General features: G+C 38.1%; 1 protein-coding gene across 2 annotated transcripts in view; it reads right to left on the bottom strand.

Moving 5' to 3' along the window:
• Positions 1–26855, bottom strand: part of SRFBP1 (serum response factor binding protein 1) — a 55817-nt gene that overhangs the window by 23721 nt on the left and 5241 nt on the right. For both annotated transcript variants that reach the window (XM_040655836.2, XM_424408.8), the window contains exons 2-3: positions 13094–13182; positions 12086–12158 (exon numbers count right to left, since the gene is read on the bottom strand). In XM_040655836.2, the coding sequence (XP_040511770.1) occupies positions 12086–12158; positions 13094–13182 (162 nt within the window). The remainder of the gene's footprint in view (positions 1–12085; positions 12159–13093; positions 13183–26855) is intronic.

Below are 26855 nucleotides of genomic sequence, written 5' to 3'. Positions count from 1 at the left end.
TACGTGGAGACACAGGTTCAGCTTTCCCCAGAAATCAAATATCACTGTAAACACTTGAATCTTGAAGAACAGACAGCTACAAGAAAGCAAAACCACAACAAAAAGAGACCTCATACAAGAATGTTTTTGTTCAACCAGCACAACCAACAAAGCCTTTGCCCACAGTCTGACTGGGTGACTTGATGCTATATCATCACATACTGAAACCAGAGGTTTCATCCAGTAAAAATGAGTTCATTCTATCTCTGACTGCAGACAAATTAAATGAATTATGATTTAAATACGTTCTCCTGTGCCATTATGATTGAAGACTGCTATTACGTCCGACAGTAATTTTAGTATTCTTCACTACTCAAACATCTAGATCCTTCATTTCAATGAAAAAAAAAAGATATGAAAAGAAAAGGTTTTACAGTTGCTAATTTTCCTAAAGTGCATAGTCAAGGAAATACCACATTTTTCAATATGACTTTGCATTCATCATCAACTGCCTTACATTTCTAGCATTTTTTTAGAGTCTAACGTTTTTCCAACTTGCCTCTTATCTCAGTATATGAAATCTCAACATTAAAAAACATCTTCCTTGAAATTACAAATTTTCAGCCTTGCTGTACTGAAAACAACTTAGGCAGGAGTACTACAGTACAGACTGAGAAATAAAACACTAAAAGCTATTTTGCCTTTTAAAGCAAGCAAATGAAAGAAGTCACCAGTGGAAATGGTCAGAATGAAACAGAACTTCCCCAGAGGATCAACAGCTACTGCAGTCTCAGTTTAGATTAATACATGGCACTCAATTTTGATGAGAATCAATTCTCACTAACCTGTTAAAAAATGCACTCCAAAACTACAGTTAATCACTGGGAATGTAAGAATGTATTTCAAGTGGAACTAGCCTAGCAATTGTTCTTTTTGTAATCTATACTGGTGTCAGGTTTTTGCTGGCACCAATTTTAAGCATTACTAAATGTCTACAGTATTGCTGTCTCAGTTTAGATCCAAGTGAAATTCAATGTCAACCTGTGAGTTTTTATCTAGGTTTCACACTAAAATTCCTTCAGGTTTTCTGTTTTTAGTGCTATCTAGAAAAATAACGCTATTAAAGTCCTCATCAAACCGAACTTGTTATGACTGTAAATGGAATTCTGTCCAAATTAATAATTTCCTCTATGTAAACATTCTGACATGCTAAATTCTGCTATCTTATGTGGGCTCTCTGAAAAGCAAACTGTGAGCTTCAGGGAGAGATACTTAGCTATACAGTTTAATAACAAAAGAAAACTTAAAACCAACTCCCCAAAACAAGAGTTAACACAGCTAGCTTGTTTAAGCTGTTGTAAAATACCCAAATTTACTTGGCAAGTATAAGCTGCTCTTTTCTGCCACGTTTATAAACTAATTTAATATTTCAAGAGGTATGCAAGTCAAATGCCAGCAATTACATCAGTCTACAGAGATGAACACTGTGAACTCGGCATTTTATTTAGCTAATTGGATGAAATGAACTGTTCGATTTTGGAGGTTCCCATTTGATTCAGTAGCCACGTTCAGGGAGCAACAGTCACTCTTTCCACCACAGCACAAAAAAGAATCAGAAAGTCTGTGATCTTGTGACAGCTTCAGAAGTGGTAGGTACTATGGAAGTAACTGCAGTGAGAAGGATCCAAAACAGCTATACAAAAAGGGAAAAACAAGCTCGCTACGTTATTCAACACAGCAAACACGACGATGCCAAAATTATCATTATTTAAATATTTTTTTTTTCCTTTAACATCTTTTGATTCTGAATGTCAGCGTTCACTTGTACTGGTACAAGCTGTAACTTCGCTCTGTACTGGAGATTTGTTCCACGCTGCTTTTCTATCATTAAAATAGCAGCCACATGCAATTTCAGGGTTAACAGACTTCCAAGCAGCCTTGTGTTGGCTGGAACTACCTTCAGTTTTGAATTACTATCCCTGGTATTCACAATTGCTGCCAGCAGCCCTTGTTGCCAGATGAACTGTTTTTGTAAAGACTGAAGAAAAACAGCAGTGCCTGCCAGAAGGGGACGCTACGTACAGCTAGCTGGAAGATGCCTTCCTTTCAGCTGCACCTCTTTGCTCTGCCTGCCTGCAAGAGCATAAAGCAGCCAGGGAAAGGGTATGCTACAAAGTTCCTGCTGAAGATGGTGACAGACCCATAGATGCCATTCAGGTAATAAGCTCTACGTGCTAGAATCTGCTTTTAAATAGGAATGGAAATTATTAATGAAGGCAGAAGAAACCAAAGAGGTGTGGGCAGAGATGGAAGAGCACAAATAAGGAGAACCACGTACACAGCCCTTCTTCATCTGCTTCCAGAGGGCATGAGAAAAATGAGTTCAGATACAACGGAGCAAGAGAAGACTTCCTTTTCCCACTCCCTTCCTCTCAGAGCAACACACCTTCAATCTCTTCTTAAAGTGTATAAGAAAGAAAATAAATTACCTTCAACCTTTCCTAAGATCCCGAAACCTGCACAAGGTAAACCTCCTATTTCATTTGCCCGAGACGAGGGAAAAAAGAAAAAAATAAACACCACAGCATAACAGAACAAGCTAAGATAATAATTTCACATAGTCTCTCAAACTCAGAAATCAAGGAAGAAGCTAATAATACTGCAAGGCAGTAATTGCATTGCATGTTCTTATCAGGCCTGTTCACTTCACTGCAGCGTCTTCCATTAACGTGACAAATGTGGATACTTTTGCACGTATGCCGTGGGCAGAGGTGGAGAGAAGAGATCTGGCAACAAAACATTAAAATCAGGATTATTTTCAGTACCTGCAGATTTCTAAATTGGCTGCCAGAAACTTCCGATCAAAACGTTAGCATACAGAGCACAAAAGGAGAGCCTGGCACAAGTACATAAATAGAGCAGACCTCCAAGATCAGCCGTTCACCTTGTATCCCAATGCTATCCCAATTTTGTTATATCTTACATAGGCGCTGAGTCACACCTCTGATCATCCTGCTCACTTTTGTTTATACTTCTTTTGGTTTAACTTCCCCCCCCCCCAACCCCTCCAATTACAGTAAGAAGACTCACGCAGTGTGTGGGAAAATAAAGAGATTCAAACAGGAACAGACTGTCTTCTGCCTGAAGACATGGAATAACAACACAGCAATTTCACACAGCTATGGTAACTCCAAAATCCACCTTCTCGCTGATAACAGCCAATTCAGATCCAAGGAAAACAAAGCATTAATTCACTACCATGTGTACTGTTTTGCATGCATTATTACAGAATCTCTTTAGTCATTTCACTGCCTATTGGTTCCACTTCGTGATACTGTTCTGCAGCACTATTGTATTAAATGAGTATTAAATACTCCTATTTCCACTATCTTGGAATTCTGGATCATCAAGCTCTGCAATATTCATTCCCGTGGACCCCCACAGAACAGCACTGCTATCTTTCCAACGCTGTGATAGCTAGTCATACATGTCTGTCCTCCATTATTATGTCCAACTCTTCGTTAGGAAAACAAGAATTCTTTTCTTTTTCCTTTTAAACAGAGGCTTTGGTGAAAGACGGCCGAAGATTATTCAGAAACTTAAGACTAGATATTGATTCAGTGGGCAATATTTACTGCATGTACTGATATCTTAGAACTCCCACTCATTTGCAGGGCATTACTTTCATTTCCTACATGTGCAGTTATTCTGCCTTATCCTATTCACCCACATGCTCACTAAATCTTTTCCTTGAGAGAAGTGCCAATGAGACTGTCCAGCACTGAAGTCATGTTTACATTAGTATTACATTCCTAGAACAGACTTTATACATATTCTTTGTAAGCAGGAGGCAACCATGGGGGAAATTACACACAAAAGCAATCAATTAGAATAAAAAAATTCATAGCAGCTGCAGTCACCGTTCTGAATTAATTAGTTTCTGTGTGACTATAAAGAGATTTACAGTAGGCCTCCTGTTGCCCTCGTTGGGAATAAGAAATTTCCCTCTAGAGGAAATAAGAATAAAACCTTTACTATGTTATTTAAGAAGAATTTCTTTTACAGCTGTGAAGAATAAGAGATGTAATTTCTGTGTCAGAATTTCTTCAGAAGACAGAGTTCCAGATTAAGTTCAGCTGATTAAGGGGGCTGAGACTAGTGCAGGACTGAGCTTAGTACAGATCCACCACAATGACTAAATAGACTCACTGTTTCCTGCTCTAGGAAAACACTAAAATACAAAGACAGGGTGGTATACAGCAAGAGACTGACTGGAACTGCCATAGAAATACTTACACCACAGCATGAGATGGCCAAACTACAAAGCAAACTTATACAGTGCTTAAAGACATACTCTTTCCTACCTCAAACCTACATGAATTATGGAAAAAATTAACAACAGAAGAAGTACATATTTGGAGTGTAGATACATGTTTTCAAAATAAGCACAAGAACATGCTGATACTTCTCTGGTTATTTTGAATAATGGTAACAAGAAGTGTTTTGGTTTGCTGTCACTGCTCAATTTTCAAATAAATCAAGGCGTATGGGTTTCATTAATTTGTTTTTAGTACTACTGCAAAGGTTGCATCTTTATTAAAGCAAGCAATAAAAAGACTTATGCAGGACTCAGAAAGGAGACAGTCTCATCTGCGAGCCATATTGCTAAAAAAGTGAAAATAGCTTCTTTTGCATCCTTACAAAAAAAATAAAGAATAAAAAAATCCCAACAACAAAATAGTAAAATTCTTATGCAAGACTCAATAGGAAAAAGCTTCATCTGCAAGCCATATTTTTAAGATAGTTGACAGCCTTTGTTTAGAACCTGCTTTAATATTTTCCTCAAGTTGTCTCAAATCCAACAAAATGCTGTCTTTGTAATCTGTTTTCACTTTGTAACTAAGAATCTAACGTGAACAAGGAGCGCATGATAACTGCTTCTATGTAAGTATTCTGTCAATGATGGAGGCTTAAAATGAAGCCAGTGTTATATTTACTGTCTTTATATTTTAGAAGTACAATCTGAAGCGGTATTTGATGTTAAAGACATGATTATTTCTGTTATCATAATGAAATGTAAAAGTAGGAAAGGCTGTCAGTGGTTTTTGCATCCCAACTTGAAATTGTACAGTACAAGCTTCTTCCCCACGTTTTCCTCCCGGTTTTCTTTTTAATAACTCAACATATTATTTTGCTCTTGCAATCCAGGAAAAAACAGCAAGGACAAAAAAACCACCAGCTTTCCAATGTAAAGATTGTTAAGTTTGCTTAGTTAAAATATCTTGACCTCCTGAGAAAAGGGAAAGAACAGATATTTATAGACTGACTAGCAGTTCTGTTAAACGTGAGATTACTCATTTTGGCATCAACGTGATTGGAAGCAATGTACAAGTGAAAACATGAAGCACTATAAAGATTAAAAATGGGATGGAATTGATGCCTCCTTTTGTATGATGTTGGCCCCTGGCATCAGAGGTGGATGTTGGTGGTATGGCAGTAGAGGATGAACCTTTCCACCAATATTTAATTACATGTAGTTGCCGTGTGACAGATGGCAGCAGAGGGGCAGTCTGACAGAATGGCATCTGGCAAGGAAGAACAGATGAAGCAAAGGTGTGGAAATGAACTCCTCCTTGTGGAAAAAATGCACCAATTGATATTCGTAAACACTTGCTGAATGTTTATGGAGACCAAACAGTGGATGTTGGCAGGCTGAGATGGTGGGTGGTACATTTCAGCAGCGGCAACAAGGATGTGAACAGCAAGCCATGTTCCAGATGGTCATTCTTGCTGTCATACCATGGAATGAAGAGTGTCTGCACAAATTGGCAGATTGCAAGCAGGGATCTGTATATGGAGCTAAAGATTGGCTACAATTCATTGGAAACAATGGTGGCAATGCTAAAATATCACAAGGTTTTCACCTGGTAGAATGCTCAACCACGAACAGAAAGAACAGCATTTGAAAGTTTGTCAGGACCTACTGAACCAATACAGGGCTGAAAGTGACAGTTTCCTGTATTACATCATTACCGAGTACGAGATGTGGTGCCACCACAAGCCAGAGTCAAAACAGCAGTCTATGAAGCAGTGACATGAATTTACCATTAAAGTTCAGACCTCAGAGGGTAAAGTGGACATGCACTGTCCTTTGTGATAGGAAAGGGGTGATTCTTGTGTATTTCCTGCAGCGTGGACAAACCACCAACACAGACCACTACGTCTTGACGCTGATTAAGCTGCAGGCTCAAGCTTCCAGAATCAGGCTGGAGAAGACTAACTTTCTCTTGCAACATGAAAATGCCAGGTCTCATACCACTTTGATGACCACGGAGTACATTGCCAGTCTGGACTGGCTTACCATGCCCACTATATAGTTTGGATTTGGTGTCTTCTGAATTCCATCAGTTCAGGCCGATGAAAAATGGACTGTGTGGACAGCATTTTCCTAGCAATGATGCTGTCACAGCAGCTGTGAAACGGTGGGTAAGAAAGTTGTAGCACTTCTGAATGTCATAAATTACTAAGGAATTATTCCCTGACTAATATTGGAGAGGAGGAATTCCATGGAACTTGGTGATTAGAAGAAAGTGAAAGTGAAATTTAGGAAGAATATTAGAAAGAAATTATTTACTCAGAAGGTGGTGAGGCACTGGAACAGGTTGCCCAGAGAAGTAGTGGGATGGACCTGTGTCAGGGGAGGGCTGGATTGGTGTTAGGAAAAGTTTTTTCATCAGAGTGTGGTTAGGCATAGAACAGGCTCCCCCAGGCAGCAGTCATGGTCCCAAGATGCCAGAGTGCAAGGAGTGTTTGGACAATGATCTCAGATGTACAGCTTGAATTTTGGATGGTTCTGTGTGCAGCCAGGAGTTGGGCTTGTTGATCCTTGTAGGTCCCTACCAAATCAGGATATTCTACCATTCTATGTTTCTTCACCCACTCTTCTTGTCCAGTTGCCCAATTCATCCCTCTCAACAGAACCACAGAGCTGTAGATGTTAGAATGGAAATTGTCAAACTCTGGTTCAGTTAGAGATCGGACTTCTACTGCCTATTCAGCACTTGGGCACACTACCAGTTACTAGCCTATCATTGAGTAGGCTTCACAGTACTACAGAACCCTTTTTTGTTCTGCATCCCAGCTAGTTTTTATCCACCTCAGGGTCTATCACCCATGTTGCTGCCATTTGTCAATGAGAATGTTATGACATACAGTGTCAAAAATTTTACTGAAGTAGAGGGAAAAAAAACAACTGCTGTTCCTCTTGCCTACCGTGCTAGTCAGCTCATTGTAGAAGGCCAGGGGTTCAGCCAAACATGACTTCCCATTCACAGATCCGTGCTGACTACTCCAAATAAGCTGCTTGCCCTTCATTTTCTTGTAAATAGTTTTCAGCACTATTTGCTTCTACAGTAGCAGTCAAGGAGACATCACCTGGCCTGTAGTATCCCTGATTTTTCCTTGTTCATCCTGAAGCTAAAAGTGACATTTACTTTCAGTTCTCAGGAATCTTTCCCCAGTGGCCCAGATCTTCCAAAGATCACTGGCATAAATCACAATGTCAGGTTACTCTTCAACCATGGGTGCATTTCATCAGATCACAAGGACTTGCATTTGTCCACTTTGTTTAAATGTTCCCTAACTTGACCCTACTCCACCAAGGGTAAATCTTCCTTGGTATGTACTTTCCCACTGGTTTCAGGGACCCAAGGTTCCTGAAGGTTGGCCCTACCATTTAAGTGCAGGAAGGAAGAATGCATTGATTATCTTGGTCTTTTTAATATCCTTCATCAGAAATCCTCTGTCCATTCAGCAGTAGGCTCACATTTTTTCCCCAGTCTTCCTTTCACTGTTAAAACTCTTCACAGAATCACAGAATTGCAAGGGTTGGAAGGGACCTCAAGAGATCAAGTCCAACCCCCTGCTAAAGCAGTTAACCAAAGTAGGTTGCACAAGAAGGCATCCAGATGGGTCTTGAATATCTCCGTAGAAGGAGACTCTACAACCTCCCTAGGCAACCTGCTCCAGTGCTCTGTCACCCTTACTGAAAAGAAGTTCTTCTGCACGTTTGTATACAGCTTCCTACGTTCAACTTTTAGGTCATTACTCCTCCTTTCTTCATTACACACCGAGAAGAGCTTGATGTCCCAAGAATCCTCCCAAGCAGTCTGTCCTTACTTCCTCCACCTTTGATGGATTTTGTCTGTGTGTGTGTGTTTGGGCTCAGTTATAAGCACGCTGTTTATTCATGCTGTCTTCTAGTTTTAGAAAATAAGTTTAGACAATTCAAGGTAAGTTACCCACTACTAAGAATTTACTAGACAATCAGCCATATTTGTATAAAGGAACTTTAAAAGATAACGTAGCTTCATAAATATGGTAAGAACAACTCCACAATGGATAATTAATCTACTTTGGAAGAATCATCACACCTGAGAAACAATTAGAAACAATTACTGTACATGCAATACAATTCACTGTTTCAAAACAATAAAACCACAGTAGAAAAAAAGAATGATCTTTTTTTCTTTCCGCTCTTCATGAATGGTTAAATAAATAATGTACACAGTTTTGGCAAAACAAATCCTGAAGAACTCAAAAAACAGTGTTCTATTCCTATAGCTTTGAGAACTACTGCAAGCAATTAACCCAGTTCCTGCATCCATGTAGCTGGAATGTTTAACTGTTCTCCTTTCCCACAATGCTTGTTTCTGCTTGTTTTGCTTGAAACATTATCAATTGTATCTGTCTATGAAGTTCTTTTTAATCTGCAAGTCTAACAATGGAAACACATATAATCAAAAACTGCCATTCCAGCAATAATATTATAAATGCTATGAGCAAATTCAAATAACAGATTTGTTTTTACTATAGCCCAGCAACAAAATGTCATAAGTTTTCAATATAATACTATGCATGCATAAACAGACAGGATAAAAAAAAAAGCATAAACAAAACCAGACATAGTTATTTACCTGAAAACTAAGCATCTAATTCTGTTAACAAATAGGAAACAGTATATATACAGTGATTTTATGTCAGCAGTGTCCTTATGGGGTCTACTTGAATATAAAAGAAAGCATTCTAAGGAGTCAGTAATAAGGCAACAGTTATGAAATGAAAGCAATCATATTATCCTCCTTATAATATCATATGGCAATTAGTACAGGTCCAAGCTAGAAAGAGTAGTTTAAAGTCTTGTAACTTAACGTTCATTTTGGTCTCTTTCAGAAAGGACAACAGCTCTTGCCTCAACCATGGAAGCGTTCAAGGACAGGTTGGATGCAGCTTTGGGTAGCCTGATCTTGGGTAGCAATCAGCCCATGGCAGGGCTTGTGTCTGGATGTGCCTTAAGGTCCCTTCCAATCTAAACCATTCTGTGGTCCTATGATTCTCCTACACATCCTGATGAGCTGCAGATTATCACCAACAATAGATATGCTATCAGGCAACTTCTTGCTTACAGCCCAGATGAAAGAAGGTACCTCACCCCAGTAAATGAATCAGTGCAAAAGGCTTCTTGGTTTAATGGCAGTTGAATACAGAAACTTATTTCTTAGAAAGGCAAAGAGTTCTTCCTCACTGGTATTTCAACTCCTCAGATTTTCTCCCCAAGTAAGAAAATCTTAAGTCAATGAATTAAAACAACACTGTCAAGGTGCCAGTATTTCAGTCTTCCCAGAGCTTGAAACAAGATTTTCTGAAATAGAATTCTGTTCTTATGCCTTATGATATCCTCTTGACCGACGGAAGAAAAATTTATACTTAGAAAAAAGTGTGCTCTCTGGCAAGCATGGGAAAAACTGAGAAGAACAATTATACTATTTTCCTTCTTTGGGGTTTTCAAGGATATATATTTTATCAATGTAGAGAAACACTTCAAGACTGTCCAATGAACAAATAAGTTCTAGATGTTGTAAGCAGCCATATCAAAAAATCTCTTATCTGTAAATGCTGTCAGATTCTGACCTAATGTCTACTCTCTGGCTCCTGTCCACTTTGGCCACAGCAATCTATTTGTATTTTTATTTTTTGCAATGGAAGTGGGTGGTTTTTTTTCTCAGCTGAACTTCTATGGATTTGCAGCCTCAAGCCCAAACATTCAGTAGGAGAGAAGACAGATTTTTCTTATGTAAAACACAAAGTAGTAGTAGCATATGGACTATTTCTGCAGGTTGTAACAAAACATAACCTGTTTCTGTACTCTACACACACAAAAGTTTCAAAAGGATTTGGACCCCCCCCCCGCCCCCGACCTATGTTTATGATCCACACACTGAAAGTTCTGGATTAGTTTGGATAATGCAAGTCTGCTGTAAGTTAAACCTTCGTAGACCAATAATCAATGTACCTTATTAACCATTTCTATTATTTCCTAAAAAACCTGAAAATACATTATCATGTTATGTAAAGAGTTATATATGAAATCGCTGCTTAATAACTCAATAACATTGATCAACAGCTTAAGAAAAGGTTTCTGAGAGTGATATTTTACCAGTATATACTCTGCTGTGTCAAGGAATTTGAATGATTTACATGAAAGCTGTCTTGTTTCTCCTCCATGATGAATAAGGAATATTTCTACGCCAACTCTGTAAAGGTCTCTTAGTCTAAAATCCAACAGTGCTGAAAAAATATGTAAGCAACTAGTGCCTTTCAGACTGTGATTTATAAGAAAAAGAACAGGCACTTTTATTTCATTTAAGAAACAAATACACTATAGAGTCAGAAAGCATCTATTCCACACTTGTTTCCTTCCAGAGACATTTCTGCACCCAGTATATACACAAACCAGAAGGCATGGGGGCATTTTAACTGACTTTGTAAGTTACCTAGAATTAGGTGGGGTAAACCAAGTCCAACTGCTGTTGTTAACTGCAGGAGTACAGGGAAAAAAGTAGACTGAAAGAAAGCTTCTATCAACTTATGAAACTACCTGAATGTATGTGGCCAGTACAGTCTTAAGTGCTGGCAGACAGTAGGATGTCTGTATGAGCCAGTCCTGGAAGTAAAAGCACCATGTGGACAACACTTGTGTTGCTTGACTACTGTTTTACAGAGCAGCACAGTGATAGTGACCTACTGTGGGGAACCTACTTTAGCAGGGAGGTTGGACTCAAGGATCTCTTGAGGTCCCCTCCAACCCCTGCAACTGTCTGATGAACATTTCCTTTTTCCCTTTACTGAATTGTGGAAGCTCTGCTGATTTACAAATAATATGTTAAAAATCCATGGGATTCTGTCTGATGAATCTGGGAAAAAGCAGGTCACGGAAATGGATTAATGAAGCCTTTCCATTAACCAGCTTATTCTGAAGACCATGCTAGTTGATAGATAAATAAATAAATAGGTAAAGGTCATTCAACCACTGCAGTTATCAAGGAAAAAAAAAAAAACAAACAAAACAGTCATTTAACGTCAAAGTAGTTCTCTCATGCAATAGAGATTGCTTGTGCTGAAATCTTAAGTCCACACCCACTTCAAAACACACAATTGTAAGCATTATCTGCTAAAAATAAGACACAAGAAGTAGAGCACGTTATGAAGTTATAAAGTCTCTGAAGCATTTGCTCATACATCATAATGCAAAAGATGCAAAAACTGTACCAATGGACAGCAGGAGAAAAGAAAAAAGGAAAAACTGAATCACGTCCTACCTGTCTATTGAAGATAAGATTGCAGAAACTAAACAGAACTTTAAAGCTGAACACAATATTCCAGTAGTATGTCACTTACAGCTATGGGAACTGATATTGACAATACCATAACCAGTTATACGAAACACTTCTTACCCTCTTAATTGGCACAAAAAAATTAATTCCTGCACTTCAACTGTGAAAATACAAACTTCAAGCACCATTTAGTCCAGATGAATTCAAGTTTGTTTGGCAAGCTGGAGACTCAAACTGTTTAACACCTTGACAGATGCAGCAAACAAAGATGGAAATATGGAAATGCTCTCGAATTTCCAGATGTGTTACAGTAATAGCCAAGCTGACATTGAAAATATTTCAGATAGGCTTCAGTAATGCAGTCCTAAGAAACAAAAGTTTTTATTGCTAAACTCAAGTATATTTAACATGTAAATATATAAATATGGTAATACCTTCATAGCATGGATTTCTTCTATTAATCTCTCAACTCGTTTTTGGTTCTTTAACTTCAAGTCTTCTGAACCCCTGTAAATGAAGTTTTTATTAAAAAAATCTGAGTTTTGTTCACTTTCTTTTTACAGCATGGTGATACTAAGTTTCAAACAATGGTAAGAATGAGCACAATCACATCCCCTTGTTAAAGTGAACATGTTGGTGAAGAGTTGTTCAGTAGTACAATGTTTCTCCTGTTTTGAACAGGAGAAAAAAAAAAACACTGAAGATTTAGCAAAAATAATTAAAAGGACAAGCATTACTTGATTAGAAGAGAATGACTACAATTCCTACCAACTACACATAGAAGACATTGCTATTTCAAATACAACTACATTCTAAGACCTGCAACACTGAAATATAGATGTTCACTAGGCCCATATGATTTGCTAAGCTTATGGAAGAATAGTACATTCAATTTACACTTCAATCACTGTAACGGGCTTATCCTTTTTTATCTCCAGTGAGATAACACAAGTCACCTCTGGCCACATTATCTTTAATAATATGATCTTGAAAATGTTGCTTTAATAATATTAACCCTAATTATTTAAAAACAAGCATAATTTGTATAAACATGCATACTAAATAATATTTTTTTGTTATACAACTTTGCAGAGAACTGCAGTGAGAAAGTAATGGACAACTTATGATCAAGAGCAGAAGAGCCTAAAAGATCAAGTCTGATGGTTTTGGAAGTGCTGTAAAAGGTCCTTTGTGGTGATTAGCTTCCAAACACTACATCCTTTTTAAACATGTTAGCTCAATTCTACTTCATGAAACTACTCTTCAGTTAGTATTTTGAGTCTACCTACAATACAAATGTGACTAACAGAATATATATATATCAGTGTGCCTTAAGTTTTCCATGCAATATGTTTACCACTTGTCCCTGTTAGCAGGAAGATAATCCAGTTGCTATCTCATTTATTAAAACACAAACATGAACACTGGTATTTAAGACTGACTTTTTCAACTTCAGTTTCCCAATGTGTCTGGTCAGCCTGCGGATGGTCAGGACTCTGGCTTTCTTCACATCTTTCCTCATCTTCACAACCTGCCAGAAAGAAGGAAGACAATATGAAGCTCGTCTGTCTTGATGAATTTCCATATGAAATAAATTTGTTATGCTAACTTACATTTTAGAAATCAACGAAAGCCATTCTTGAAAACTGAGTGCATCTTATTTTCATTGTGAAACATTTTAAAAGACCTAAGGAAAGATTCTTAAACTAAACACTAATTATTATTAAAAAAAACTTAAGATATGCCAATCTTTTCATATTATCTGATTTTTGTTAAATATGAGCACATACGGAGATATACAAATGGATATTCAAAATCTCTGTACAGATATTCAATGTGCTACACTCAATTTCAACTTCCTACTCTACCCAGTTCCCTCTGGGAACCTCCCAAGATGTATTTTAATATTAAAGAAAACTTGACAGTAATGTTCTGGTCTTACTTCTCTCCCCAAATGAGGGGAAAATAATAACAGTTGTTAGTAAAATGGTGGTACTAACAGAAAAATCTTTGGAATCTTTTGGTTTAAAATTCCATCATGGGAAACCTTAGGACAGAACACCGTCTTCACAACAAAGCACAGTTCGGAAAGAGAGATTCAATAACTACTTACAGTATTGCTAATTTAACACTCAAATGTTGTTGATTCAAACACATCAAATGTTAAGATTTCATATGTAAATTTACAAAATACAGAATATTTAAACAAAAAACATAATTGTTCCTGACAAAAAGTCAAATTTATCTTAAGTTCATGCAATGCAGATAAGGTTCAAAAGGAGCTGGCATCTCTTTCTCAAGTAAGTCCTTGATCTCAAATTTCTATATTGGCTAACAATTTCTTAGTGACAACATGAAAATGTGTATCTTGCCCAAATCTCTAACAGTTACCATCCAACCAGTTCTCCCAGGGAATATTAGCATTAGAAACCACAATCAAGCTCAACCACAAAACAAAACAACTACAAGAAAAATCCTCGAAGCTCGTCAAGGAACATTTCAGATTACAGTATGATGGAAAGCCTGAGACCAGAAAGGCAGTAAGTCATTACTTGTTTACAAAAATGACATATTTTGCACACTCCTTATTACATTTGTAGCTAGGTTACTTATATAAGTAAGCATTTAAGCCTCAGGTTGCGCTTAACAGTGATCCTGCTGCAACAATTTCTAGGGACAGGACCACTAAACTACAGGTCCATGCTCTTGTCACCCTTAAGGAAAAAAAGCAGCACTGCTGCTAACAGTAGGAGGGGAACTGTTCAGTGGTAGTTATTTGAAACTGCACAGAGAGAAAAGGGAAAGTATGCTGTTAGGTGACAGGCAAGATAGCCTCAAAAAGGGCAAATCGGGCCAAACTTGTGGTCTCCTAGAACACTGACAGCACTGGAGGACAAGGCAAGATAACTGATGCCATCTACCTTCACTCATGCAAAGCCTACTGTGTGGTCCCCCACAAGACAGTGGCATCGACAGTAGGATTACCGAATTAGCTGGTAAACTGGGTACACCATTTCAGAAGGAGGGTGGTTGTTCTTTTGTTTGCTTCTTAAATAACCACTGAAAGTATCTCCAAGCTACAAACTCATTCGAATTCGAAGAATTCATACAGTGACTTAACATGGTAGTTACTGCATATCCAAATACTAAGTATATTTAACTTTCTCCAAAATGTTTTGTAATGTATTTTTATAGAAATATTAATGCAAACACAGCATGTTTCTGGGACATAGATGAGCCAAGACCCTGCCTCTCCAGCTGCCAGCCAATAAAATCTCTGTAAACATATGACAGCAGGAATGAGGGAAGGTATTCACTCCTTGGCAGGCTAGGCACATCAATTTATGTAATCCACAGTCACTTCTTTCACACGGGACAGTATGCATCAACTCTGTTCTTGGAAGTACTCATGAAGTTCTCAAGAAAGCAGTCAGTTATTTGGAAGAGAAATCAAAAAGGCTTTGCTTCAGATATACAGTGTGCCTGTAACAATGGGTCTCAGACCACCACTGTGGCCACTAGGACTCACTGAACCATCAGCTTCTTGCACCAAAAAGTGAGGCAGGCAAACTAAACAATGAAAAAGAAGGCAAGAAGTCAAGCAAGAACCCCCTTTGCTCCTGAAACAGAAACAAGTAAACAAACAAACAACAACAACAAAAAAAAGCTGTGGTGGCTTTTAAAAAAATTATAATAAGCATTTACTCATAAAAAATAAAATATTTTTTCCGTAAATAAGTAATAAACGATGAGTCTTTGCACTGGAACTTGCAAAGGCTAAGCTGTCAGACGGGGTCAGACTTATGCTTTAGGGCACCAAGACAAGAATTTGTAATATACTTAAAGGCGACAGTAAACTCAAAAGAATAATTATAGCCTCAGGCAAATCTCAAAGCAGACCTATCAATAGAAATACATTCCAGGATTCCTAGAAATTCAGGGAGCATGCTGTTGTAAGTGGAGGTAACCACTTCAAGGATTCTTTGCAATAAAGTACATGGGATGCTTTTTGTTTTGGAAGACACTTTGTTTTGCAGAAAAAACATTATCTAAGAGGCAACTGCACTCTAACTATTAAATAGTAAGAAGAACTGGTCACAGTTACCAAGAAATATTCCACAATCGTATTATGGATAATTTGTAAATTTTTAAATCTAGAAGGAATAATAGTGGAAATTAATTCACTTTCAAAAACAAGCCAATACAGTAAAACAGACTAGAGCATAAAAGAAAACAAGAATATTTCAGAAGTAAAAACCTTAGCTTAGGAACTGCACCAAAAACTACATCCATTCTACACTATGCCTTTCTCAGATACCATAAGGGGTACTTCTATTACTATAAATCCTAAACAAAGATGAAATGCAAAAAAATACTGTGCATGTAGCTACTTCACAGAATAGACTTCCACTGCCCCAAGAGTTTGCAATATAAAGCAAGTGTTCCCCAGAACACAATGTACATTGGTTGCTCTGAAAGTAATGCCTCCTATTTATTTCCGTGGAAACTACAACAGACACAAGGAGTACAATGACACACATAACGAAGGCATTGCTTTTAGAGCAGCCCTTGTACACCCATCAGGTTCATATAAGCCTTTTCTTGCCATATGCAGAAAGCAGTTTTTCTGTTTAAAGAGAGTACGGGAAACAGGATCATCGGAAAATTACTAGCCTGGCAAGACCTTTGTAATCCTAGAATCATAAAATGTCTTGAGCTGGAAGGGATGTTGAAGACATTCAGTTCCAACTCCCCCTGCCATGCAGGGTTGTCACCCACCATATCAGGCTGCCCAGGGCCCATCCAACCTGTCCTTCAACACCTCTAGGTATGGTGCACCCACAGCTCTGGGCAGCCTGTGCCAGTGACTCACCACTCAAAATCCTCTCCTATCATCTTACCTTTGCCAAATTAGAGCAATTTACCGTGGTGGATTACAACAGGAATTGTTCTTTTCAGTATAACATATATTAAAGGGATACTGGCCACGCAGGCAGGAGCTCCCAGTACTTGCTAATTGTAACAACAGTTGCTGGGAAGAGCATGGATTCTTGTGGAGGCTATGTTAAGGCACGTGGAAGGCAGGGAGGTGATTCAAGACAGCCAGTACAGCTACACTAAGGGCAGATTCTGCCTGACCAATCTGGTGGGTTTCTACAGTGGAGCAACAGCATTGGTAGACAAAGAGAAAGTAATGGATGTCATCTACCTTGACTTATACAAAGCTTTTGATATGGTCCCACACGTATCTTTGTCTCTACATTGGAGAGAGATTTAGCAGATGGACTACTTGACAGAGATGGAATTGGCTGGATGGTCATATCCAGAGATCTGTGGTCAGTGGATCTATGGGCAGGTGGAGGCTGATGACAAGTGGTATCCATCTTGGGACCAGTGCTCTTCAACATGTTTACCAATGACAGCCAGTGGGATTGAGTGCACCCTCAGCAAGCTTGCTGACAACAATTTATAAGTATATTTTAAAGTACATATTAGTATATATATATATATATTATAATTTGTATAAGCAATTTATACAATGAAAGTGATGCCATGAAGGGAGACCAGGACAAATGCAAGAAGTGGGTCCACAAGAAACTAATACTTCTAGTATTTTTAGCAGGAAAATAATTTTGTTTGCATAATGGTATTTGAACCACTGTTACAAATCACTTTATTTACAACTTAGAAAAGTCTCAGAAGGAATGTATCTGTGCCTGAATCAGTGCTGGATGTACTGGCAGGAGCTTTCGATCACACACATTATCCCTTTTAAATTAATGGGATAGAGTTATTGCATATAATACAATACAAACCATGACTTTTGTTATTTTAAGGATGTTATTTAAGAGTCTTCCACACAATTAACTGCTGTGAAAAAAATTTTTTAAGAAAATTGTCATGTTTCCTGAGGAGAAAATGAGGCAATTCTTAAGTATTATTAATAATAGTAGTAATAAAAGTTTGTTGTAGTTTCCAAAAACCTAAATAACTATGGAAAGGTCCTTGAGATCCATGATGGCAACAAACTCACCGTCAAGCAATGCAGACGAAATGACAGTACAGGCACATTTCACATTCAAATTTACACGATTAGTCAAAGATACTTGCATTCACATTTCTAAGACAACAACAGCAAAGTTCTCAAAGAAACTCTGCATTAGAATAAAATGTCATACTTGGTCACTTCCAAAACTTGTTTTGAGGCCTCGACAGGCAACATGCCTCCAAATGAAGCAAGTTTTCCATCAATTAGGAAAACATCAGAGTGTGACTAAAGGTTTGTGGATGTATTGAGAAAGTTATGTGTCTGTTCCAAACTACACACAACAACAAAAACCAACTAAATCCACAACATTCTTAAAAAAAAAAAACCAAATCAGCGGATTAAGAGAAAAAATAAGCAATAATATTTTTATGCCCAAGCCTTCTTTAGCATGAACTATTGAAAAATAATAAAATACTAGTAGAAATGTGCAGAAGATCTAGAACTCAAAGTTAATACTTTGCAGTTGGCTCCAGCTATCCAAAATGCTTAACAGCCAATAAACTGATGAACATGTTTTTTTCCTCTGAACTGTCTGAATAATATTCTATTCTGATTAATGAACACCCGTGGTATTATACAAACACAAAAACGTTGAACCAAGACCTTCCTCCTCTCTCCTAATACAGCGACGTCTCTTCTGTATCAAGATCATTTATATGACTTTGATATTTTTCATTTATAGAAATTTTCATTTATAGTTCGAAGATATTATTCCAATGCAACGTCCTGTAATTCTACATATAAACATCTGAATTCATTTTGGAATACAAGGTCTACTGTGTCTTCTCCTAATAACTGTTTCAGCAAAACCAGATACGTGTGCTGGAAATGCTCTCCGGGTAGAAGCCAAAAGTCCTCTGACATCACCTGATGCATGAAAAAAGGAGGATATTTCTGAGTTTGCTCCCATACTTGAGAATCTTCATGTGCTTGCAAGGCTAACAGGCTCTCTCACAAAACCATATCTGAGAGTGGAATGGCGACAACAAAAATTCAATAATCTACCTAGTAAACTCTGTCTCAGAAAGGCTATTATATACCTACAAAAAATTGTCTACTGAATGAACTGTCATAAATGAAATAGGTACAAGCTGTACCTCAGTCCTGGTTGAGACCTCTAATTACAAAGGAATCATAGCAGACTGAAATCGGGTTTTGCTCCATTAACACCAGAATGACTCAAGAAAAAAGGAAAAAAAAAAAAGAAATCATCTGATATGTTCAAAGGAATACAAGAGCTTCCTGACTGTACTGCATTAAGACTGAAACCCCAGAAGTTTAAGTAGACTTGCTTATGTGTACAAAAGAAAAAAATCCATTAGAAACACAACCAATCCATTAGAAACACAACCAAAAACACAAAGCAACAACAATGTATGTTGCTTAAGTTATGTATGAACAAAAGTCCCAAGAAGAAATCCAGCTTAAAAAAAAAAAAAACATCAAAAAAACCCACATGTATTTAAGTTCAGTGTTCAACATCTCTCCAGCACCTAGAAGAAAAACATGGAACTAAGTAATGCTTTAACGTTTCAGTTTTCATAGAGCTTTATTTTCCTAGGAAAGGGCACACCAAAAGCATTGGTTTCATTTTTGTTCCTTGGCAGTCTTCTAACCAAGAAATTACCATGGCAATGTAGTATTCTAAACGTTAAATTTTGGTGCTCTTTGGCAACAGTGAGTTCTCAAATTCAAAACACCTGCGGGCTGGATCACGTATTAGCCAGAATGAACAGTATGTGATCCTTTGAGTGAATAAGTGAAAAAATGTTTCTGGAACTTCATTACAAATATTTCCCTCTATTATCTGGAACGTCAGCTTGAAGTATCTAATGATTTTTTAGATTCTTAGGAAAAGTTAGCAATTCCCAAATTCACTTTTTTTTTTTTTTTTTTTAATAAAAAAGATTGACTGTATGACAGTATGAATTTTATACATGTCAAAATATCTGGAAATACCCAGTAGTAGCCTTATTGTAGCTTCACATATTTGCATTATAAAAGCATGTGTAAATAGGGAGGTAAAAGCAGCAAGAATAATCTATACGCATCTATAGGGCTCAGCTGTTCGGTTCCAACATATATAAAAAATGTATTTTCTTAATACAGGAACACCTTTCCTCCTGCATGCAGAACAGTTGTAATTTCTACCATAATTTCCCCATAAGGAAACCACAATGACTACTCAGACTGCTAGTGTTTTCATCTAAAGGTTTTGAAAAGTGATTCAAAATATCTCAGATAGTTGAGAGGGAGTAAGACTCGTCTAGCGTTACTTGCTTGCTGCCAAAGACCAAAATTTAATGGATTTACTGCTTGAAACTCGGTGTCTCATTGTAAAGAATTGGGCTGAGCATAGCACTTCAGAAAGCAAGCGAGCTCTCCATGCGTCTAGTTGGCTAGACACTTTCTACGCCCTAAATAAGCAGTAGTAGCAAATGGCCAGATAAGAACTAAATATCCAAAGATGCCACATTAACCAGAAATAATTAACACAACGGAGGTGGGGAGGACAACAATGGATAAGTCTTACAGATCTGAGAACTACTTGAAGGTGATCTGTAACCCTGTCACAAGGGGATGTGACCAAGGCAGTCGACAGAGCTAAGCTCAAATCACTGGATTTCTATAGTCAGGATTTCTTAATCAGACCAGAGAGCTGGCTAGAAGCCATAGGGACTTTCACGTCTCCTTATGCTTTGATTTCCCAGGAAGACAGTAATAGAAGAAGCTGCAATTATGACACAAGAATCAAAATAAACACGCCACAACAAATAAACAAGAGCGTATCCGTATCCTTTTACTGTTCAGTTAGTGGAGCTTTCAAAAGCAGATGCAACATCATGAATCCTTAGATTCTAAATAACCTAGCAATCTGCAAAACTTTTTTTCAGTAATTATACAATTTGGGAACATTATCCAAACCTGGAGTACGGGGAAATTTTGGCAGAACTGGGTACAAAGCCTATTATACAAAATAGTCAGAAACATAGTAAGAGCACTGCCAGTATTAATAGCTTGTTTTCTTTTCCCCTCCCTGATTTAAGATACACTTCAGCGTTGTCTCTCTCTCTTCTTTCATGCTGAGAAATACAGGCATCCCGCATGCACAGGTATCAGTGCTTACAAGAGGAAAACAGTAAGACTGAGTAAATTCTGGCACTCTGTAGTTTTCTTTTATAATCCTTTCTAGTTCCTGTCATTAACTTGCTCCTTTACTTGCATATAGCAGTCGATTCTTGTGAATTGCAGTCGATAAATGGGTAATTCAAGCATCATCACAGCACTCTTCATCTGGCCAGCCAGTTGGCCTTCGCATGCCTTGAGTCACCTTCAGAGAAGTGCATGACCTGGGCTTTCATACATCGTCCATCACACGCTGACAGGCCTTCAATATCCTATGGCCACAACAACTGCATGTCAACTGCCATGCTGTCTCACTCAGACTACACAGTTTCTGCAAATAAAGGTCATTTCTGCAGTGAGATAGTGGTATTGGCCTCCCAGCTCATCACAGGAAACCTCAGAGTCCTCAGGGCCTATGCTATTTTGGCTGATGTTTTTAACCTGACAAGTGAAATTTCAAGGGGCATCAAACGCCGCTTGCTGAAGTGGATAGAAGTAGGAGAGGTTCTTCTGTGTAAGGGATGCCACATAAAAAAAGGAGACATTTTTATACGCGGCTCAGATTAGTCCCACATGCAGGGAAGCCAGGGAATGAGTGGGATGCCTGCGAAAGATTATCATTGAGCAACATCTGGCAAACATCCACATCTTAATAATAACTGAAAAGGCACTAAGTATTTTTGTGAAGATGTCATTCAGCACAACTACTCATCTCCTAACGAGACTCGCCCACTTAAAACTTTCTTTTCACTGTCACTATACCGTTGTTATGCAAACACAAAGAAATCATACCAGAAAAATGCTTTCAAGTTAATAACGTAAAACCAAGCCATGTTACTGTTTGAATGCAAGTACCAGCAGAGAAACGACCACACTGGACAAATACCTATTAATACACATGAAGTCACTTCTCCATTTCTCTGTACCTTTGGAAGACAAGAAATGGCCTGAAATTAAAAAATAAAAATAAAAAAAACAAAAAGAAATAACCTCAGCTACTTTTTCTGTAGCTCATCCATATGTGTAAGAAGAGGAATAAAGACTGGGAAACCAAAAGGTAGGAAGGTTTCCTTAGAGATGTAAAAAATCCCATCAGAAAAAGGAGAAGGCCTCAACTACGAACTCACACTAGTAAAATAAAACTCAAGATATTGCATTTGAATTGGTTTGGGACAGAAGTGAACCACAATTTAAGTTCAACCCTGTAGCAGGTAAACCAAATCTTCATCATGCGGGTAAGTATCACTAGTACAGCTGCATTTTGGAGACAGAGGAATAGGAAGCACTCATGGTACTACACAAATCCTGCAAGCTGAAGGAATTCCTATTAGGCAAGTGTAGTTCAAATTAACTATAAGTTTTTCTCCTGTCTCTAATCAGTAAGCCTGGACATTTCTAACTTCTTGTCTGATGCTTGATACTTCAAAATTCAGACGTGAAAGAATCTACATATCTAGGTTTGCAGTATCCTACTAAAAATAAATCAAGCATCATACAGGAGATAAATAGAGAGAGGTAGGTCATGGAATGTAGGAATATAAAGACACTGAAAATGATGCCTAGTTCAATACGATGGTCTGGCCCCTGTCCTCCTACAAAAAACTACACACCACAGAAAGTGAGGCCCTACATACATACGTATCTATATCTATATCTATCTATCTATATATATATGTAGCTTACTTTTCAGTCTTTTTGGAGGGACAGGAAGAATCATTTCTGTTAGGAACGGACAAGTAACTTTCTGCACAAGTTAGCATTTTTTACTCCCTTAAAATAGTTAATAAAATTGATGTAATGATGAGAAGTTGTAGTAAACACACATGTATACTAGAAAGTTATGTAACAGAAATGTTTAGCTTTGCTTGAAAAAACAAATTAAGGAAAAATCTAACAATCTGTGTTGCTCCTGGATGCTTCCTTGTGACAAAACAGAAACCGGGGAAAAGGACAGATGTAAAAAGCATAATGAATACAGAGCATAAAATACACCTTCCAGAGATTTGGATGACTCTGTTTCACAAATATGCCTTTAAGCAATTAGTTCTTCATCAGGTAGCTGCCAGATTTAAAAGAGGTACTGTAACTATCCCAGCGTAAGTCACAATTTCTATCTGCATAGCAAAGCCCCTGCAAAATCTTTGCTCTGACACGACAACCGCTCACACTATCCACCTATTTTAGGCATGGTATGCGTACTGTTCAGCCATTCATAAAGTCTCTCCAACATCCAGTGCTGGCTTTTTTCAGGCATTCTTATCTCCTGAAGCTTGCTGCTTGCTTCTTCAGTCTTCTGATTTCCCACACCAAACACATGAATTTCCCTTCGTGAGCCCCTCATGCTATTTCTTCCTCTGATACACATTACCCAGCCACCATTTCCTACAGTTGGAATTCCTGTAGCGTTGACTCTGCAATGCTCACTGTGAATCTCTTTTCCCTGCCCTTCCATCATCCTGGTTATCTCTAAATCCCTTCAAGAGCGAGCAATCACCTTAACTGCCCTCTGCTTTATATTGTCTGGAATTCCTATTTTATCACGCAACTAAATTTAAGTTATGCTATCCTGTTCCTATGTTACTTATTTCCTTTGCAGCAGTCCTCTAGAGATTTTTGCCTCTGGATGAAATCCCTTATTCATTCCTCTGAACCAGCTGCTACTCAAAACAGCTCTTACTGGCTTCTCATGCAACCAGTGCATCCATTAATGCATCAGCGTATCTGTGCAAGACCTCATACTTTTCCTGAGATGTTTTCATGTAACTGCAAAGAGCCATAGCACTTTCCAGAAAACACGAACATATAACCAGAGCAAAAATTCTGATAAGCCAAATACCTCATGCATTTTGGTGGGTAAAAATATAATGGAAGCTGCTCCCCTAGAGGCTTAAGGATTCAGATATACACATCCAGCGTTTAACGGTAGCTCTATGCCAACTACACGCTGCAGGTATCGCTTATGTTAAATCTCATTTCTCTGTCTGCCCATTAGCTTCAGTAACTGTTTGAAAGGGGTGGATTTTCTTTGAGCACTTTCATTCAAGACAAAATAAATGTTATTTCAATATCTTTTAGTCTGAGATGCTATAAGAGCTATAGCCACTGGAAGAAGTTTTTTCCGTCGGTCAGCTTTATATTGCTGGCTAGTTTTCACTTTCCATTGCAAGTATCAAGGTCAGAAACTAGAGACATGAGCTATGAACTCGTGAGCTGCAGAACAAAAAGAAGAGAAATAACAAAGACAAACAGAAATTTATAGCCATTTTAAGAGCATTTTAAAAGCATGCTGGGAGGCTTTTGTTGGAAACTGTACTATTCTCATTTTTGAGAGCCAGAAATTGAGTAAGCCGAACCAGAAAATGGCACTCTGTTTCTTAACCAGCTTTACCCTCACCTGCACTTTAGTACACAGTAGCCTAAAAATGGGAAATATGAAGTCCCTAACATTATATTCCTTGCCCTGAGCTCCTGGCTCCTACCGAAGCCTATTACTGAAGTCTATTCCTCACTTCTGCTCCCAAACGGGACGACGCACTGCTGAGATTCTGTTCAATTTTAAAGGCCTTCCAACCTAACTTCTCATCCTACCAAACTGCTATCCAATCATAACCTGGCAGTTGTCCAATTCAGCTGCCGAGATCCACTTCATATCTGATGTTTGCTAGACTATAGATAAACAAGTCTTCCAGCCTGTGAGAAACTAGCTTTCAACACAACTGAATGACTCCAACCAGACTTCCAGATGTTATACTCTAATTAGTGAATTAGTGGCCCTAGTTTATTTCTGGTCAGTATCAAGCTTACAGATGATTTAAATGGAAGTTCTGTATGAGCCATTACAGAAATACTCAGCTGGACTCAATTCTGGCCCACATGTTCCTTACAGAATAAAGATGAACAGAGTATTTGTACTGTAAAAACATGGCAACTGATTTAAATTCTAAGTAAATTTTGAATGCACATACACACTTTTTATTTGGTATTGAATGCAACATGAATAAACACTCACCATTGTGACCTACCTTTGTAAGAGGTAACTGAAGAAGTAATGTACTTGTAACTTTGCATTAAAACATAAGTACATTTTAAAATCCTTTTTCTTAATATGATCTAAAGGGCAATTAAGGAGTCACTTAATTCAGCAGCTCATCGTTTTTGTGCCAAAAGCCCTACCTGAAAAACTTCTAGTTGCACTACTAACCTCCATTAGCACGAGACAAACTGAAAGGCATTGTATCACTGTTACACCAACCGTCAATTCACGGTGAATACACAACTGGTTACTAATCTTCTTCTAGCACACCTGCTCTAAAAATCTATTGGGGAAAAAAAATCCAACACCATAACATTCCCCTTCCTTTTACCCCATTTCAGCCTTTCTGCTTTGTCAGTTAGCAGCATGCCTGGTAATGCAGTTTCATGCCTGGTAACGCAGAGGTCGTAAAAAGACATCTGCAATGACAGCAGCAAGCAATTAAGCACATTTGCTATAATAAAAAGCATTCCTAAAAAAGCCCACATTTTAAGCATGCATATACAAGTGTATGATAAATCTGATAGGAGATACTGAGCACTGCAAGTATCTCAAAGCTCCTTTCAAATACGAATTAAAGTTTCCCATGACTGTGTTTGCATGCTTTTTTCATTACCGTACACTACCACACCAAGCAACCGCAGATGTTTTATGAGAGCATCTTGCTAGCCTACGTGGCCTACCACACACACTATATAAACCACTTGTGCTATGGAAAACTTTTCATTTCTGTTCTGCAGTACGAGAGTTTGATAAGGGCTACACACAGAATTGCCAAAAAGCCCAGTTTGCCATGTCTAATCGCTTCCGTAATCTGCTGAAAGAAAAATCTGTGTCAATGGTTGATCAGAATTCGCTGTTTTTATTAGTGCAACTGATGATGTGGCAATGCTAGAAACTTCAGAAACAGCTGCTGGAACCGTTCCTAGAAAAAAGAAAAAAAAATAAAGCCACAACTCCTCAGAATTCTATCTCACAGAGTATAAGTTTGGAAATTTCATAAGCTTTCAAAAGACCTTTTCCTTAGGACATTTACATGGTCTGTAAAAGAATGTCAGTAATTTAATACTTGAACTGTTTTAAACAGAATTCGAGCCCAATCTAGCACAGTTTTTTCTCCTTCAAGGAACCGTTGCACTTACAATTATTTATTACTACCAGAAGGAATGCAAGAATTTTTACATGCATTTCCATAGAGCTAAAATATGACTGCTATCGAGTATTCCAGAGTTTAAAGAGAAAGTACTGTTAGCCTTCAGACTTTGCAGAGACTTAAAATTTACAGCAGAAGTAGTAATTTGCCAGCATATTGAGAGAAAAGTGATGGAATATATTAGCTATTTGGTTTTGAATTGTGTAATTTTTTTTTTCTCTCTCTTTCTTTAACTCTTGCAGCTTTTTAATATACCTTCCCAGGAATGACATTAGATTGATTCCAGTGACATTTAAGAGACAGTATTATCTTCAATTACGTATTTAAGAATATGCGTAAGCCTGGAATTTGCAGATCTTGGCCATGCCAGGATTCTGCCAACAGCTTCAATTTCAGCCACAGAACATTCCAGGCACCTGCACTTTTCCCCACAGAACATTAAGTGTTTGTACTTAGATCAAGATTAATTTCGAAGTCATCAAACTAAAGCTGACTCGGGTTGCCCGAGAGAGATGGTCTGTCTCATACAACCTGACCAGACCAGCAGGTAGATCCAAACTCTGCCAGAACTGCTGCCCACCATCTGAAGGACAGGCTGGGTTTTGTAGCACTTACTGGCACTGAGAAGCCAAAAACTACAGAATGTGTTCGCTGCGAAGGAGTCCAAGACAACTGCTTCTGCTTAAAGAGAGTGGCTTGACCTGCATGCTAGACTAAGATGGTGCCGGAACAAACAAGACGCACGAGCCAGGGACAAAATATTAAAATGGGACTCATCTGTAGACCTGCAAGAAGAATTTCTTCAGAGTGAATGCTCCCGAGCTCCAGTATTTTCCTTTGAGG

This window comes from Gallus gallus, chromosome Z, assembly GCF_016699485.2.
Source record: "Gallus gallus isolate bGalGal1 chromosome Z, bGalGal1.mat.broiler.GRCg7b, whole genome shotgun sequence".
Taxonomy (NCBI): Eukaryota; Metazoa; Chordata; class Aves; order Galliformes; family Phasianidae; genus Gallus; species Gallus gallus.
The sequence above is the reverse complement of the archived record's forward strand: the minus strand, read 5'-3'. Positions and strand labels throughout refer to the sequence as shown.